This window comes from Pseudophryne corroboree, chromosome 10, assembly GCF_028390025.1.
Source record: "Pseudophryne corroboree isolate aPseCor3 chromosome 10, aPseCor3.hap2, whole genome shotgun sequence".
NCBI lineage: Eukaryota > Metazoa > Chordata > Amphibia > Anura > Myobatrachidae > Pseudophryne > Pseudophryne corroboree.
This window is the reverse complement of record NC_086453.1, coordinates 89,414,386-89,433,863: the sequence shown is the minus strand read 5'-3', so window position 1 is coordinate 89,433,863 and position 19,478 is coordinate 89,414,386. Positions and strand designations below refer to the sequence as shown.

General features: G+C 44.1%; 1 protein-coding gene across 3 annotated transcripts in view; it reads right to left on the bottom strand.

The window, feature by feature from the left end:
* The window catches only part of SHANK1 (SH3 and multiple ankyrin repeat domains 1), a 994,257-nt gene that overhangs the window by 144,519 nt on the left and 830,260 nt on the right, over positions 1 to 19,478 (bottom strand). For all 3 annotated transcript variants that reach the window (XM_063942588.1, XM_063942586.1, XM_063942587.1), the window contains one exon: positions 264 to 346. In XM_063942588.1, the coding sequence (XP_063798658.1) occupies positions 264 to 346 (83 nt within the window). The remainder of the gene's footprint in view (positions 1 to 263; positions 347 to 19,478) is intronic.

Here is a 19,478-nt window from a genome sequence, read left to right as displayed (position 1 = left end):
CAGCCTGGCATGATTGATTTGGGCAGAGCGACTCTTAATCATCGCCCATGCAGACTACGGCTTTACCTGTGGTTTCAAATTCTCTAAGGAACGGTACAGATGAGATCTACAACTTATTGTATTCAATCAGCCTAATCTTGGTCATTTGTACTTGTTAAAAGAAAACCATGTCTTCCTGCACAGCTCTGCAGGCAGCCCAGCACTGGGTCTCAGCCCAAGGAGACACAAGCCACCCCTGGTAATTACAGAAGAGAGATCCTCACCCTTTGCTCCTCTCAGCACAAAGCCGAACCCTTCGCTGTCCTTCTTCTGCAGCAGCACAGTCTTTTCCTTAATAATGTAGTCACTGTAATAAGAAGAGTGTTGGTGTCAGTGGGTATCCACAGCACATGCATGATAACATTCTGACATCATCAGGTGACAATGGACCTTTAGTCATTATTTTTTCATACTTCCTTAAGATATTTCTAATGATCAAAGGGTATTTAAAAAAAACAATAAAGTACACTTACACATAAAAGATAATGTAAGAGTATAAAGCAAAGCCATTTCAGTGGCATAAAAAAATCCATGAAATAATAGCAAAGCATTGATAAATGGTAATAATGCACCCACAGCCATGTTGTGGGCGGGACCACCATACTCGCTTACACGCCCAGAATGTATGGGAGACTCATGTCTTTTGCAGAGTTCTTCCAGATTCTTGGGAGGGTCGGCTAACCTTCCTGAAAAATGGGATATCCCTACAAACTCCAAAGTAAGTGGGTCACCCCACCCCAGCTCTGCATTCCACCCACTTCCTAGTGCAATAGGAGGGATAAGGGTTGAGCATGATGATGTCATTCTCATACCGCTTTCACAACGCAAACCCAGGTCGGACCCGGCTTTTGAACCTGGGTTCGACCCGGGTCAGAGCAGGCTCAGACCCTTTCACATTGCAGTCTCAACCCGGGTTATTCCTGGGTTATTCCCGGGTTATTCCTGGGTTATTCCCGGGTTGGTGCGTTTCACACTGAACCCGGGTCACCCATGTTTAACACTGTGTTGTGATTTAAAATGGACTTTTCTGGCTCACATTGAAGAGGTTTCAAAAGAAATAAAAGGAGGGGCTGGGGACTGCTCTGAGCAGACACATAAACAGCCAATCAGCACCTTTTTCAGAGACCCAGGTTGAATATCCGGGTCAGAGGCTTTCACACTGCACAGCGACCCGGATCCGACCCGTGATGCTGGGTTGCTCGACCTGGGTTATTCACTTTGGTGCTTTCACCATGCACTGCGACCCGGCAACAACCTGGTAATAACCTGGGTTATTATGGCGAAGTGAAAGGGGTACCATTTTAGCCATGCCCCCTCTTATAAGGGGGAGGGTGCATAAACGAATGATGCAAAATGCCCAACCCTGCCGCCACAGTGATCACTTGCTTCTCCCTGCAGGAACTCTCCTAGGGGGGAATATAAAGTTGGCAAATATGTGATACCTTGATGCAATATATGGTTGTCCACACCGCCTCCCCCACCACCACCACCACCGCATAATGGCACCACTTTCAGGGGAGATGTTGAAAAAGAAGGTAAGTACGCCTATAGGAATTAACACTGGGCATGAGTCGGACACAGTGCCGATGTTCATGGATGCGAGAGAATTTCTTTATTGCCCATGTGCCTCCCGATTGTGCACGTACAGACATATCGTGTCAGCAGATATATCGATGCATCATGCTTTGTGTACACTTGCTGCAGAGGCCACCAGTAACTGACATCACAAATGGGTGAGCACGTATAAATGGCCGCCCAGTAGTAACGTCAGGCACATCGGGCCGACGATCAGTAAGTATGTATGTACTTACTGATGGTCAGGTCAGCGGGGCTGATCCATCAGCCTTATGTGTACCCAGCATAACACATACAGTACCTGCAATCTTAAAAACATCTGCCCCATTCACGCAGCACCCCCATATACCTGCCTCACATCAATTAACCCATTTTCCTGCATTTTGCACATTGTCATCTCAAAAATGGCATGTCATTATTGGCCAAATTCAAATATTTAAAACATTCTAAGTGGCTAATTAATCATAAAGGAGGATGTCCCAGTGGTTCTAAACCAAGTCCCAACATTCTTACTTCAAAATAACGATGTTCCCAACTTTGCACTTGCTCAGGAGGTGGTGAAAAAAAATGATGTTAAATCCTATAGACTGAGAATTACCGCGCATTAATGTCACCTGCAGTTGGATTGGCCGAAAACCACATTTCACATGAAAACGGGTTATCACCTGCAATTGAATTCCCCCCTTTGTTGCTGAACTGGTGCATCTGAGTGCCTGTGATTAGTGATACTATCTCAGAGGACATGGAGCACTACAATCCCCTTCACAAGATGCTTACTGAATTTAATTACAATCTTTTTGCATTTTAAGATATCTACTTGAATAAATAATAAGTGATAAAACTTGGAGAATAAACATAGCGGATAAGACTGAATACAGACAGTAATGAAATATAGGCATGATTTCAATTACATATTTTTCTGTTTAATAAACCTCTAAATTTGACAAATAGGGAAATGTGACTACTACGGAAACATAGAAATGCATGTATGAGGACCAGGATACTCAATATAGCATACATAATATCTATAATCATCAATATACTGTCAGTATCAGTGTTAAACTGGCCAACAGGCAGGGACGTATTATCCATTAGGCTGACTAGGCTGAAGCGTAGGGGCTCCCTAAGCACTTTGCACTCTGCGCTGTAGCAAAGGCACACTCATAGTCAGCTGAGGTTTGTTTTGAGACAATGGAGGGGGGAAACTGCAGAACAATTGCGCACTAACGCTATTTCAAAAGAAAAGGAGAAATTATTGCACTGTGAGAAAAGAGGTCAGATGACTTTATTTCAACTGGATATTGGTGACCATGTGAATAATGAAAGTGTAAATGATGGCATAAGCTCTGCTTCCCAAATGTCTACTGTAGTGGGGTGAAAGACTGAAGTGCCGGGATGTAGTTATGTGACCGACGGTCATGAGAGCGCCGGTCACAATACCGACGGCTACATTTCGCCCCCTCACAATTCCGACAGTCGGCATGCCAACTAACAGGGACTATTCCCACTCGTGGGTGTCCACGACACCCATAGCGTGGGAATAGAACCTGTGACGAGCGCAGCACAGTGGAAATCAACGGTGGCCCTCCCTGATTAAGAGACCCACCCCCATTCCTTAGGGGCAAGGACGGAGATTGTACTCCCAAGGTCTTTGTAGGAATGAAGTAGTCCAGGGCCAAAACTAGGGGTATGCAAGTTGCAAGCGGTGCCATTGCCATCGCTGCCCCACAGCCCCTGCATCTGGCTTTCAGAGTGCCTGGAACGGCACTCTGCAGCCCAGAGCTAGCCCTAACCAATTTGATGCCCTAGGCAAGATTTTGTCTGGCGCCCCATAGCACCGCCGCTAGTTCCCCCTCTGATCCAGCACGCCTCTCCCAGCACAGTACCATCACAGCAGCAGTCAGCAACACCCATCTCCCATAGTAATCCTCATTTTGGTACCCTGTGCCAGCAACAGCATTGGTGCCCCCATCCCCTATATTTTAAATAGGGACAGTGCAAGCAGAATGCGCGCATCCCAAAAAAGTGGGTGGTCTTCAGGTTGCCGGCGGCCGGGCTTCCGACAACCTCCATACCGGTGCAGGAATCCCGACCGCCGGCATACCGACATCTTTTCTCCCTCTTGGGGGTCCACGACCCCCCTGGAGGGAGAATAGATAGTGTGGCGCGCGTAGCAAAGGGCTCATTTGCGCTCGCCCAGCTGTTGTCGGTATGCTGGCTGTCGGGATTCCGGCGCCGGTATGCTGGCCACCGGGAGCCCAACCGCCGGCATCACATACTGCACCTCAAAAAAGGGGTGCGTTCTTGCTGGGTAGGGGCATGGCCACACAATAGTACCCCCAAATCAAATTATTCCACACAGTAGTGCAATGTTATTTACATTACATCACATGATAGAGCCCCTTACTCACGTTACGTCACAGTAGTGCCCCTTATTCACGTTACATCAAACAGTGGTGTCCCTTATTCATGTTATGCCACTCATTAGTACCCCTTTATCTTATACATGTTACGCCACCCCATTGTGTACTTAATTCACATTACGCCACCCTGTAGTGCTCTTTATTTACATTACATCACCCTGTAGTGCTCATTACTCACATTGCGCCACCCTGTAGTGCTCCTTATTTACATTACGCCACCCCGTAGTGCTCGTTATTCACATTACGCCACCCTGTAGTGCTCCTTATTCACATTACGCCACACTGTAGTGCCCCTTATTCACATTACACCACCCCATAGTGCTCCTTATTCACATTACACCATCCGGTAGTGCTCTTTATTCACATTACACCACCCTGCAGTTCTTCTTATTCACATTACACTACCCTGTAGTGCTCCTTACTCATATTACACCACCCTGTAGTGCTCCTTTCTCACATTACGCCACCCCATAGTGCTCCTTATTCACATTACACCACACTGTAGTGCTCTATATTCACATTACACCACCCCATAGTGCTCCTTATTCACATTACAGCACCCCGTAGTGCTCCTTATTCACATTACGCCACCCTGTAGTGCTCCTTATTCACATTACACCACCCCGTAGTGCTCCTTATTCACATTACACCACCCCGTAGTTCTCCTTATTCACATAATGCCACACAGTAGTGCCCTTTATACACGTCATACCACGGTCGTACACCTTAGTCACATAATGCCACACAGTAGTAACACCCCTTATACACATAATGCCACACATTACTGCCCCTTACATATATGCCACACATTATTACACCCTAAGCTCGCACCACCTGCACAGCACTCATCTGGCCAATAAAACTGTGACCTCAGACTGCAAGTACTCCACAGATACTGAAGCCTGGGCCACCTGCAGGTAGTCAGTCAGTGCAGGGCAAAGGCCCCTGGTAGGAGGAGGAGCTGCTGCGCATGGCCAGCACCATTTATGTCACTGCCCACTGCTGCCCCCCACTGTCTCTGCTCCCTGCTCCAAAGCTCAGGGCCAGTTATAGCCCTTGGGGAGCTCAGCCCCCCCCCCCCCCCCCCAAAAAAAAAAACCAAAGCAAAACAAAAAGGGCATTCTTCTGCACGCTGATTGGTTATATTGTTGCACAAAAATATAACTGGAAATAAGTAAGGAGTAGGGGGTTAATCATTCTGTCTATTTAGTGGCTTGCATGGATAACAGCACGGCTAGTACAGTGGCACAACAATTAACTTTATGCCTCATAGCATTAATGTCATGGGTTGAAGTCCAACGAAAGCCTTAGCTGTGTAGAGTTTGTATGTTCTTTCTTGCATGGGTATCCTCTGGGTACTCCAATATGACCCCACAATCCAAAAGCATACTGGTAAGTTAACTGGCTTCTGAAAAAATAAAAATAACCCTAGTGTGCGCGTACATGGGGAAGGGAACATAGATTGTAAACTCAACTGGGCACGGACTGATGTGAATGAGTAAATAAACTCTGTGAAGCGCTGCGGAATATGTTTGCGATATATAAATGACTAAATAAATAATTATATACATAATGATATTTGCACTTGTGGAGAAGAAATTGGGCGGGATGTACTGAAGTCCGAGTTCGGTGGCCATGCAGGATGCCGGAAACACTCGTTTTTTTTTTTTAAAAGAGGCAATCATGTACACGGCATAAGTTAGTCATGTAAATGATTGCGCCTTTGAAAAAAAATCTGAATTTGGCCGGCATCCCGCATGGCGCCGAATTCAGACGTAATTACATGCCGGCCATTGTAAACAATCCAAATACATATTCCATCAACGGGTTAATGCATTTTACAGGCGTATTGAGGGTCTTATAAAGTCATGAGGTGCCCATGTGCAGATTTTCATTGGGCCCCTCCGCCCTGAACATTTGATACATACGCAGAGGATATCACAGTACTAGAGTCTTTTTTATCTTCTGAGCATGCGCCATATTTTCTGCAGCATCTCTTAAATATGGTGCCCGCCTCATGTTTGCCAGGGATTTCTGCAGAAAAATGGAGTTAATGCCGTACTATACCTCAAGATGAATAACTGTAATAACGGCGCAGGCAGTTGCCTGGTAAGTCATTGCAGTGGGTGCAGGGTGTGCGGTACTGGCCCCTTTTACTCAGGAGATCCTGTGGACCCTGCAGCCATTGTAAATACACCGTCTTGGACTACATATAAAGGTATCTGATCAATGTCAGTTTAATTACTAGACATACTGTAATATGAAATCTTTTGCAGTGTATCCCTATGTTGCTTAAAGTAAGAAGAAATGCTATTTTGTATCACTAATTTATGTACTAAATAATGATTTTATAGAGTCAGTAAATGTTATTAAATACCACAGACCAATGCTGGCATTATAAAACATGTTCAGATATAAAGTGGATTTATGCAATTGAATTGGCATCACAAAAGAACTGAAAAAAGCAGTTCAAGTGGAAGAAGTGGCACAGCACAGGGGAGCTACAATGGTCAATAAAACTAGGGTGTGTGTGATTGCAGACGGGTAAACTAAGTGTAAAACACCACCTGCACAGCCCACACACAAAGAGTAAGGCCTTAGGTAACCAATGAATATGATCTATTAATAAAATGAATAAACTTAATAAATAAAAGAAAAAGAAAAAATGCAAAAAAAAAAATCAAGAGAAAAGTCTGCATCTTGCTAACAGGATACAACGACGCCAAATACAAAACAAAGAAATAGAGACTGATCTGATGAAATCACCCCCTAGTAAGCAAGAGAATCATAAATATGGACAGCCTTTTTTACTGTACTCCTACCAGGAAGCATCCTCTGATCTCACCAACCAAGTGTGCATGAGAGCACACTACTGGGATTCCAGCACTATAAGCTGCACATCTCAAGTCCCGGGGTACGAACTAACTTATCCAGCAGTTTGACAGACTGCCGCTTCAATATGCAATCTCCTGCCGCCCCAGATTGTAAATCAAAAACCCCAGTTTCTTTGGATTCTTTACTACAACTCAGGATGCCGCCAGGCCACCAAGAAGTTTCTGGGCCAGGGCAGTTATTTGCTGCAGTCATTGTGACTGCTGTAGTTGCTCAAGAGTCCCTGTTAATGACTCTCATTACCCCCTTGTTGGTCCCCTGGCAGGAGAGACAACAGCAGGGCTTGGGAGGCACATTGTCTTCTTATCTGTGCTGTGTATGTGCAGTGAGACATAGCGTCTGCTGCTATGGCTAGTGTGATGTGACTGCGTTGAAGAATATTTATTAGTAAACTTTAGTTAAACACTTCTGTTTAACTAGAGTATGTGGTGTCTGTAATGATTTGGAGGATACTATAAAGCTATGGAAAACAGCACAGTCAATAAATATAGGTAGGGCCTACAAGTTGCAGGTAGTGCAGTGTTCACAATAAAGTAACATCTAATACACCAGAAAAACAACAACATATTCTCAGTCGACCCGGCAAGAAATATAACCTAGAAGATGAATTCACCCATGGTCAACCTGCATTTAGAATTTATTGCACAGTCATCACATTTATCATGTATATTGTGCTGAGTGAGAAGAAAATAAATATCACAGCAAATAGTTGCAAGCAAGAAATTGAGCATTGCAGGCAGTTATATGTTATATAGAAGTATCTCGCAACTGTGATGTTAGTGTATTAGAATGCTTAATATTTGTAGACGCTCCCTTACTGATGTGTGTGGGCCTGGGTCTTCAGTGATGGTCCCTGGGACCAGGGGGATGCTGGGAAGTGGGTGGTCCAGTGTGTCTGGAGTTGGTGATGGAATAAAAACAGCACAGCAGTGAACTCACATGTCTCTGTGTCCTGATGACTGGATTTACAAACATATGAGCAAAACATGGTGTCAGAAGAAGTTTAACTTGGACTGCTAGTGCTCTCAGAGTGTGAAAGAATCTTGCAGAAGTCTGTAAGGCTGTGATACTCAGTGTCTGTAAAGCCTGCCGTGTGCTCCTCTCTTCAAACAGTGAGTAACCATCGATAAACTAGCTCCTCCAACTGGCATGCTGATGTCTGGTAACTTGTCTGAAAACTGGAAAAGATTTAAGCAAAGGTTTAATATATATCTTGCTGCATGTGGAGCTGAAACAGAGACTGACAAAACTAAGGCATCCATTTTCCTCCATGTGATAGGAGAGGATGTGCTGGACATTTATAATAGTTTTCAGTTTGCTGAGGGGCAGAATATGGTGCTATCTTCTATAATGCAAAAGTTTGAAGATTACTTTGTGCCAAGGAAAAATGTGACATATGAAAGATATAAGTTTTTCACATGTGATCAGAAGTCTGGAGATGGATTTGATCAGTATGTTACAGAGCTGCAATCACTCAGTAAAACCTGTGAGTTTGGTGATTAAAAGGATTCACTGATTAGAGATTGTATTGTCTGTGGAATACCTGATAATGGACTCAGAGAGAGATTGCTGAGAGAGCAAGACCTAACACTAAAAAAAAGGCAGTGACTATGTGTAGATCTGCAGAAATAACTAGATTTCAAGCCAAAAAGTTACACAAGGAAGCTGATGTAGTGCAGAAAACAGAGCCAAGCAAACCTATAGTGCATGTAGTGCAGAAAACAGAGCCAAGCAAACCTCCATTCTCAAGAATGAAGCAGTCTAAGCCACAGTCTAATAAGGAAATGTGTAGTAGATGTGTAAATGCTCACAATCCTAAAATGTGCCCGGTTTATGGTAAAACCGGCATGAAATGTGGTAGACTTAATCACTTTGCCAAATGCTGTAAAATGAAAAGTGAAACAACCAATGTGCATGCTGTTAAACAAACAGAGGAATTCTTTGTGGATTGCATTGAACTTTGCAGTGCAGATAAGAAAGAATGGATTGTCTCTTTAACTGTGAACGAGATTGTCATTCCCTTTAAGCTTGATACTGGCGCGCAGGTGAATTAAATATCGTTTCAAGACTATAAGACTTTTAGAGTAAAACCTAAAATTCATCCAGCCAAAGTGAAAGTTACAGGGTACACTGGGGAGGAAATTCCTGTGAAAGGTACATGCTTAGTGACACTGAAATATAAGGGACAACAGTTTAAAACATCTCCACTGATTGTGGATAAAAATGTGCAACCGATTCTAGGATTAAGTTCCTGTGAGAAACTAAGCTTGCTAAAGAAAGTTTTTATGGTGACATCACAAGTAGAAGATGACTGCAAATCGATGTTTACAGAATACAGAGACTTGTTTGAAGGTTGTTTGCCTGGAGAGCATAAAATAAATATAGACACGCAAGTTTCTTCAGTGATACACCCCTGTAGAAAAGTGCAGTTTGCGCTGAGAGAAAAACTGAAACAAGAGTTAAATCGCATGGAAGCCTTGGGTGTGATACAGAAAATTGATGAGCCTACTGAATGGGTAAGCTCCTTAGTAATTGTTGAAAATAAAAATAGACAACTCAGAATATGTCTAGACCCCAGAGATTTAAACAAAGCTATTAAACGAGAACATTTCAAACTACCAACCAGAGATGAAATCATGTCACAATTTGCGGGAGCAAAATGGTTCAGTAAATTGGACGCATCTTCAGGATTCTGGCAAATGAAGCTAGATGAGGCCAGCTCAAAGCTTTGTACATTTAATACACCAGAAGGTAGATACAGATTTCTTCGACTACCATATGGAATATTGTCTGCTCCAGAAGTATATCACAAAAAGATACACATGATTTTTTAACATATTCCAGGTGTTGAAACAATGATGGATGACATTATTGTCTGGGGATCTACAAAGGAAGAACATGATTCTAGATTGAGACAAGTAATGGAACTTGTCAAGAAAGTGAATCTAAAGCTAAACAAGGACAAATGTGAATTTGGCGTGAATACACTTACCTTTATGGGCGACGTGGTCTCGGATCAAGGTGTAAAACCAGACTCAAGGAAAATATCAGCCATAGTGAACATGGAACGTCCTAACAACAAAGACGACGTCAGAAGATTCCTAGGAATGATTACTTACTTAGGAAAGTTTATTTCTCAACTCTCTGAATGAACAGCCTCTCTTAGATGGTTGTTGGACAAAGATAACGAGTGGATGTGGTCACATGAACAAGAAGAAAGTTGGCAAAACTTGAAACAGATCATTACAGAGCAACCAGTGCTAAAATTCTTTGATCCTGCGAAAATAATAAGAATTTCAGCAGATGCTTCGCAATTTGGCCTAGGCTCAGTGCTGTTACAAGAACATGTGGATACATGGCAACCAGTAATCTATGCATCAAGAGCACTGACAAGTGCTGAAACAAGGTATGCTCAGATAGAAAAAGAACTTCTAGCGATCACATATGCATGTGAGCGATTTCATTAGTTTGTGTATGGTTAAACATTTACAGTGGAAACTGACCACAAGCCATTGGTAGCTATCATGACTAAATCATTACATGACTGTCCCATGAGAATTCAACGAATGCTTATCAGACTACAGAAATATGATGTACACTTGCTGTACTGTCCCGGCAAATACATGTACATTGCTGATACACTTTCTCGTGCTGTGGACAAAAGTGAAGGTTCCAAAGTCTGATGGATGAAGAGATAGAAGCCTATGTTAATTTGATCGTAGCTTCTCTACCAGTGTCTCTTGCAAGACAAGAACAGATTAGGAAAGAAACTGAGACAGATGACACAATGAAAGTGTTGAAAGATAACATTCTGAAAGGTTGGCCAGCAGAAAAACATGCGTGCCCGCTGTCTATCCATGATTATTGGATGTACCGCAGTAACCTTACAGTTGTCGATGGTATTATTTACAAAGGCAATAGATTTGTCATACCTGTACGACTAAGAAAAACTATGCTGTGCAAGATACATGAAGGCCACTTAGGATAAAAAAAAATGAAAGCGGAGAGCGCGTGAAGTTATGTATTGGCCAAGAAAGAACCAAGACACAGCACAGACTACAGCTACATGTGAATTATGTCTTACGTATAGACTGAAACAACAAGTTGAGCCACTGAGTCCACACGCAGTGCCAGAGAGACCATACCAGAAAGTTGGCACAGATTTGTTTGATTGTAATGGGAAACATACATTGTTATGACTCATTATTACTCTAACTACCCTGAGGTGAAGACACTACATACAACTATTAGTAAAGCCGTAATCAATTGCATGAAGTCAATCTTTGCAAGGCACGGTGTTCCTATGGAAGTGTTCACTGACAATGGTCCTCAGTTTTCCAGTGCTGAATTTAGACAATTTGCTGATGAGTGGGAATTTGTCCATACTACGTCAAGTCCCCACTATCCACGCTCAAATGGGTTGGTGGAAAGTTCAGTAAAAACTGTAAAGAGTCTCATGAAAAAAGCTCAAGAAGGTAAAGAAGATTTCTACAAAAGTATTTTAATCTACCGCAGTACACCTTTACAGAATGGACTTTCTCCTGCACAAATGCTGATGGGAAGGAGGATTAGAGCAAATCTCCCGATACATGATGAACTGCTTAATACACATAACTCAGCGTTGGTCAGACTGAGTAAGGAACGTCAACAGGCGAAACAGAAACTGTTCCATGACAGGCGAACAAAAAGCATATCTGATCTAAAATCGGGTGACCAAGTCCTTCTCAGAGATCATGAGAAAGGTATTTGGGTGCAGAAAGGTATTGTGCAAGCACAAGTAGCACCAAGATCTTATACTATACGTACAGAGCATGGAATGGAAGTAAGAAGAAATCGGGTGGATTTAAGATCTCAACCTAACCATAATGAAGACAACATGACTGAAGAATACCCTTCATCTGACATGTATGATGATCCTCATAATGGTGAACAAACCACGATTCTAGAAAGGTCCAACATGGTAGATGAAACACAGACTGTGTATGAAAGACCCAAAAGGGAAATACGCAGACCTGAGAGACTCATTGAAACGTGTTAGATCAGCGGTGGCCAACCCGTGGCTCTTGAGCCGCATGTGGCTCTTTCTTTATTCAAATGTGGCTCCCGACACTCGAGGTCCACAACCGCTTCACTCCAGCCAGACACGCAGCAGCACTATGCGGACTGACAACTGAGGGAGCCAGACACTAGAGTTGAGACACCCACCGGCAAACAGAGGACAAATAAGGCGCTGCTGCAATGGCAAGAGTTGAGGGACTGTAGTGACACATGAGAGTGGGCTGGAGTGACACAAGGGGGAGTTGACTGGAGTGACACAGGAGTGTCCTCGCAGGATTGACACATGAGGGAGCTGACTGTAGTGACACAGGAGTGTCCTGGCAGGAGTGACACATGGGTGAGCTGACTGGAGTGACACAGGAGTGTCCTGGCAGGAGTGACACATAGGGGAGCTAACTGGAGTGACACAGGAGTGTCCTGGCAGGAGTGACACATGGGTGAGCTGACTGGAGTGACACAGGAGTGTCCTGGCAGGAGTGACACATAGGGGAGCTAACTGGAGTGACACAGAAGGGTGCTGGCAGGAGTGACACAATGGGGAGCTGGCTGGAGTGACACGGTGCTGGCAGGAGTGAAACATGGGGGAGTTGGTTGGAGTGGCAGGAGGGTGCTAGCAGGAGTGACACATGGGGAGCTGACTTGAGTGACATAGAAGGGTGCTGGCTGTAGTGACACATGGTCGAGCTGAAGTGTATCATGTGAATCTGTCTTTTTCAATATATTTATGTGGATCGGCTTTTCAATTATTTTATGTGGAAGTAGCTTTTTTAATATATTTTATGTTGTATCTGACTTTAAAATTTATTTTATGTGGATCTAGCTTTTTCAATGTCTTTTTTTGTACCAGGGGCGTGGCCTAGCAGGAACAAGGCCACACCCCATTTTTACACATGCAACTTTGGTTCGATGTCGGCTCTTAGATGTACCTAACAAGATTTTTTTGGCTCTTTGTCTCTGACTGGTTGGCCACCCCTGTGTTAGATGATGTTCTTAATATGACATTGTTAATTGTTGCATTGAAGCGTACAGGGCTTTTCTTTAAAGAAAAGAGGATGTGATGTTAGTGTACTAGAATGCTTAATATTTGTAGACACTCCCTTACTAATATGTGTAAGCCTGACTCTTCAGTGATGGTCCCTAGGACCAGGGGGATGCTGGGAGTGGGTGGTCCAGTGTGCAGTGTGTCTGGAGTTGGTGATGGAATAAAAACAGCACAGCAGTGAACTCACATGTCTCTGTGTCCTGATGACTGGATTTACAAACATATGAACAAAACAGCAACAAGCATTTAAGCATAGATTCACCCATATGTGGATCTAGATACGCCCTTTGGGGGTAATTCAGAGTTGATCGCAGCAGCAAATTTGTAAGCAGTTGGGCAAAACCATGGTGGTCATTCCGAGTTGATCGCAAGCTGCTTTTGTTCGCTGTGCAGCGATGAGGCAAAAAAACGGCACTTCTGCGCATGCGCATGCGGCGCAATGCGCACGCGCAAAGTATTATTACAATGAACGATGTCGTTTCACACAAGGTCTAGCGAAGCTTTTCAGTCGCACTGCTGGCCGCAGAGTGATTGACATGAAGTGGGCGTTTCTGGGTGTCAACTGCCCGTTTTCAGGGAGTATTCGAAAAAACGCAGGCGTGCTTGAAAAAAACGCAGGAGTGCCTGGAAAAACGCAGGCGTGGCTGGACGAACGCAGGGCGTGTTTGTGACATCAAAACACGAACTGAACAGTCTGAAGTCATAGCAAGCGCTGAGTAGGTATTGAGCTACTCCAAAACTGCACAAAAAAATTATGCCGCCGTTCTGCGATCCTTTTGTTCGCACTTCTGCTAAGCTAAATACACTCCTAGTGGGAGGCGGCATAGCGTTTGCACGGCTGCTAAAAACTGCTAGCGAGCGAACAACTCGGAATGACCACCCATGTGCACTGCAGGGGGGGGGGGAGATATAACATTTGCAGAGAGAGTTAGATTTGGGTGGGTTATTTTGTTTCTGTGCAGGGTAAACACTGGCTGCTTTATTTTTACACTGCATTTTAGATTGCAGATTGAACTCACCACACCCAAATCTATCTCTCTCTGCACATGTTATATCTGCCCCCCCCCCCGCAGTGCACATGATTTTGGCCAATTGCTAACAAACTTGCTGCTGCAATCAACTCTGAATTACCCCCTTTGTGCTGATAATGACTCGCTCCTTTAATGGCATGACATGCTTTGCACGGAGCATACTAGTTTTGGCTTATTCTAGGCGACCTTGAGAAACCATACAGTTCTGAACTGAATCATACACTGTCCAGTTACTAAATTATATATTACTTATTTCTTATGATATGTTAATTCTCTTGCAGTTTAGCATTTTGTAAATCTCTTAGAGTTTCCTACAGTCACTGCTCCTATCCTCCTTATTTCTCTTGAGCTACAATAATGACCCTACTGTATGATTACCTGTATCAAAAAACCCTCAAACACTTTATTTTGTGGGCTGACCATGGCTCCTCTTGTGGCTGGCCACACCTCTTTGGCAGCTGGTCACACCCACTCTGACAGCTGGTCACACCCCTTCATTGGGCCGCTTCCATTGCATTCTTCTGGTAGCATTTATATGTCCCAGTTTAAAACTTGTCAGTATTATATACACACCATAGGTTAATTGGGGGGAAAAAGTACAGTATATACAGATATGTCCTTATACATATTTGTTGCAGTCACGCCAAACAGCCCCTCTTGGTACGCCAGTTCGGGTGAGAACTCTGTCTAGTGTCGGGCATCTGTTTTGCTTTTTTGCCGAAAATCTCTATCTGTGTGCGACTGAGTCTCTGAATCTGTACACGAAGTGCTCAATGTAACAGCCGCAGTTTTTTTCCAAAACCAGTTCTGTTCTGCTCCGTTTACAGACTGTCACACACAGTATACAAGTGTCATATATCAAATTAATCAGCAAAATCTCCTCATGCGTCACAGTCGCACTATGTTGCAAACTTGCACATAAGACGCATTTTCAACAAAAAAAAGACGTCCGACGCTAGCAGAGTTGCATGGGACCTGGCGGCTCACTCACACCAGACATCGCGCTCTACGTGGCGTATTGAGGCTGGATGTATGAAAACACATCTGTACATTAAAAACTGCAATATTTAGCAAGTGAGGAAAAAAACATTAATATTCATAAACAATCAGATGTTTTCTCTCTTTTGCAGTTATTCATTTTGATTGAGTTAACATTAAACTTTAAAAAAAAAGACAAGATCCCATGCGCCAGATGTATCATTGTCGTAGCACGATTTATTAGCGCAGACATACTGTAAGGTGTGACTCTCCATCTGTAGTCAGGTGCAGAAGTGATACTATACCCCGCACAGCGGGTATCCGGACTCCAGGTCGACACACCTTAGGTCGACGCCAATTGGTCGACACACCTTAGGTCGACATGGACAAAAGGTCGACATGGACAAAAGGTCGACAGGAACAAGGTCGACATGGAAAAAGGTCGACATGAGTTTTTTTTGTTTTTTTTTCTTTTTTCGAAACTTTTCATACTTAACGATCCACGTCGACTACGATTGGAACGGTAATCTGTGCCGAGCGAAGCGGAGCGGAGTGAAGGCACCATGCCCGAAGCATGGCGAGCGAAGCAAGCTATGCAAGGGGACGCGGTGCACTAATTGGGGTTCCCGGTCACTCTACGAAGAAAACGAAACAAAAAAAAAAACATAAAAAACTCATGTCGACCTTTTTCCATGTCGACCTTGTTCCTGTCGACATTTTGTCCATGTCGACCTTTGTCCATGTCGAACTAAGGTGTGTCGACCAATTGGCATCGACCTAAGGTGTGTCGACCTTTTTGTTGTCGACCCTGAGTCCCAGACACGCACAGCGGCTGCCAGATTTCTACTGCTCGCTGAAGAAGTCTGGCAGCAAATTTAGCCAATGTTGTATTTTAGGGGTTAAATCACACATTTACTAACATTTAGCCCCTGAAACCACAACATAGATTTACTTCTATTTAAAATCAAAGAAATTTGACTTCTAGTAAATTTACCCCCTAGAGTCTCCCTCAACTCATTTGGGGCTTAAACTTTAAGATTTGTGGCTAAAGCTCTCTGGAACTCATTTCTTTGCACAGTTTGAGGGACCTTCACTGTAGAATCCTACAAAAACACACTCAAGACACCTACATACTAACTAGAGATGAGCGGGTTCGGTTCCTCGGAATCCGAACCCCCCCGAACTTAACCCATTTTACACGGGTCCGAGGCAGACTCGGATCCTCCCGCCTTGCTCGGTTAACCCGAGCGCGCCCGAACGTCATCATCCCGCTGTCGGATTCTCGCGAGATTCGTATTCTATATAAGGAGCCGCGCGTCGCCCCCATTTTCACTCGTGCATTGGAGATGATAGGGAGAGGACGTGTGCAGCGTTCTCTCAGTTGTGTTCAGTGTGCTGCAAATATCTGTGCTAAGTGTGCTGCAAATATCTGTGCTCAGTGTGCTGAAAATATCTACGTTCTCTGCCTGAAAAACGCTCCATATCTGTGCTCAGTGTGCTGCAAATATCTGTGCTCAGTGTGCTTTATTGTGGGGACTGGGGACCAGCAGTATTATATAGTAGGAGGACAGTGCAGAGTTTTGCTGACCAGTGACCACCAGTATTATACGTTCTCTGCCTGAAAAACGCTCCATATCTGTGCTGCATTGTAGTATATAGTAGGAGGACAGTGCAGAATTTTGCTGACCAGTGACCACCAGTATTATATCAGTACGGTACAGTAGTCCACTGCTCTACCTACCTCTGTGTCGTCAAGTATACTATCCATCCATACCTGTGGTGCATTTTAGTTGTTGTGCGCAGTAGTAGGAGGACAGTGCATAATTTTGCTGACCACCAGTATATAATATATAGCAGTATGGTACAGTAGTCCACTGCTCTACCTACCTCTGTGTCGTCAAGTATACTATCCATCCATACCTATGGTGCATTTTAGTTGTTGTGCGCAGTAGTAGGAGGACAGTGCATAATTTTGCTGACCACCAGTATATAATATATAGCAGTACGGTACAGTAGTCCACTGCTCTACCTACCTCTGTGTCGTCAAGTATACTATCCATCCATACCTGTGGTGCATTTTAGTTGTTGTGCGCATTAGTAGGAGGACAGTGCATAAGTTTGCTGACCACCAGTATATAATATATAGCAGTACGGTACAGTAGTTCACTGCTCTACCTACCTCTGTGTCGTCAAGTATACTATCCATCCATACCTGTGGTGCATTTTAGTTGTTGTGCACAGTAGTAGGAGGACAGTGCATAATTTTGCTGACCACCAGTATATAATATATAGCAGTGCGGTACAGTAGGCCATTGCTATTGATATATTACTGGCATATAATTCCACACATTAAAAAATGGAGAACAAAAATGTGGAGGGTAAAATAGGGAAAGATCAAGATCCACTTCCACCTCGTGCTGAAGCTGCTGCCACTAGTCATGGCTGAGACGATGAAATGCCATCAACGTCGTCTGCCAAGGCCGATGCCCAATGTCATAGTAGAGCATGTAAAATCCAAAAAACAAAAGTTCAGTAAAATGACCCAAAAATCAAAATTGAAAGCGTCTGAGGAGAAGCGTAAACTTGCCAATATGCCATTTACGACACGGAGTGGCAAGGAACGGCTGATGCCCTGGCCTATGTTCATGGCTAGTGGTTCAGATTCACATGAGGATGGAAGCACTCATCCTCTCGCTAGAAAACTGCAGTGCCACTCCTAGATGGGCCAGGTGTTCGTGTTAGCCACTTGGGTCGCTTAGCTTAGCCATCCAGCGACCTTGGTGCACCTCTTTTTTTCTTTGCATCATGTGCTGTTTGGGGACTATTTTTTGAAGTGCCATCCTGTCTGACACTGCAGTGCCACTCCTAGATGGGAACAGGTGTTTGTGTCGGCCACTTGGGTTGCTTAACTTAGTTACACAGCTACCTCATTGCACGTCTTTTTTTCTTTGCATCATGTGCTGTTTGGGGACTATTTTTTAAATCTGCCATCCTGTCTGACACTGCAGTGCCACTCCTAGATGGGCCAGGTGTTTGTGTCGGCCACTTGGGTCGCTTAGCTTAGCCATCCAGCGACCTTGGTGCTCCTCTTTTTTTCTTTGCATCATGTGCTGTTTGGGGACTATTTTTTGAAGTGCCGTCCTGTCTGACACTGCAGTGCCACTCCTAGATGGGCCAGGTGTTTGTGTCGGCCACTTGGGTCGATTAGCTTAGCCATCCAGCGACCTTGGTGCACCTCTTTTTTTCTTTGCATCATGTGCTGTTTGGGGACTATTTTTTAAATCTGCCATCCTGTCTGACACTGCAGTGACACTCCTAGATGGGCCAGGTGTTTGTGTCGGCCACTTGGGTCACTTAGCTTAGTCACACAGCGACCTTGGTGCACCTCTTTTTTTCTTTGCATCATGTGCTGTTTGGGGACTATTTTTTGAAGTGCCATCCTGTCTGACACTGCAGTGCCACTCCTAGATGGGCCAGGTGTTTGTGTCGGCCACTTGGGTCGCTTAGCTTAGTCATTCAGCGACCTCGGTGCAAATTTTAGAACTAAAAATAATATTGTGAGGTGTGAGGTGTTCAGAATAGACTGGAAATGAGTGGAAATTATGGTTAGTGAGGTTAATAATACTATGGGATCAAAATGACCCCAAATTCTATGATTTAAGCAGTTTTTGAGGGTTTTTTGTAAAAAAAAAAAACACCCGAATCCGACTAAAAATTTTCAGGGATTTTTTGCCAAAACGCGTCCGAATCCAAAACACGGCCGCGGAACCGAATCCAAAACCAAAACACAAAACCCGAAAAAATAAGAATTTACTTACCGATAATTCTATTTCTCGTAGTCCGTAGTGGATGCTGGGGACTCCGTAAGGACCAAGGGGGGATAGCGGCTTCGCAGGAGACAGGGCACAAAAGTAAAAGCTTTAGGATCAGGTGGTGTGCACTGGCTCCTCCCCCTATGACCCTCCTCCAAGCCTCAGTTAGGATACTGTGCCCGGACGAGCGTACACAATAAGGAAGGATCTTGAATCCCGGGTAAGACTCATACCAGCCACACCAATCACACTGTACAACCTGTGATCTGAACCCAGTTAACAGCATGATAACAGCGGAGCCTCTGAAAAGATGGCTCACAACAATAATAACCCGATTTTTGTAACAATAACTATGTACAAGTATTGCAGACAATCCGCACTTGGGATGGGCGCCCAGCATCCACTACGGACTACGAGAAATAGAATTATCGGTAAGTAAATTCTTATTTTCTCTGACGTCCTAAGTGGATGCTGGGGACTCCGTAAGGACCATGGGGATTATACCAAAGCTCCCAAACGGGCGGGAGAGTGCGGATGACTCTGCAACACCGAATGAGAGAACTCCAGGTCCTCCTCAGCCAGGGTATCAAATTTGTAGAATTTTGCAAACGTGTTTGCCCCTGACCAA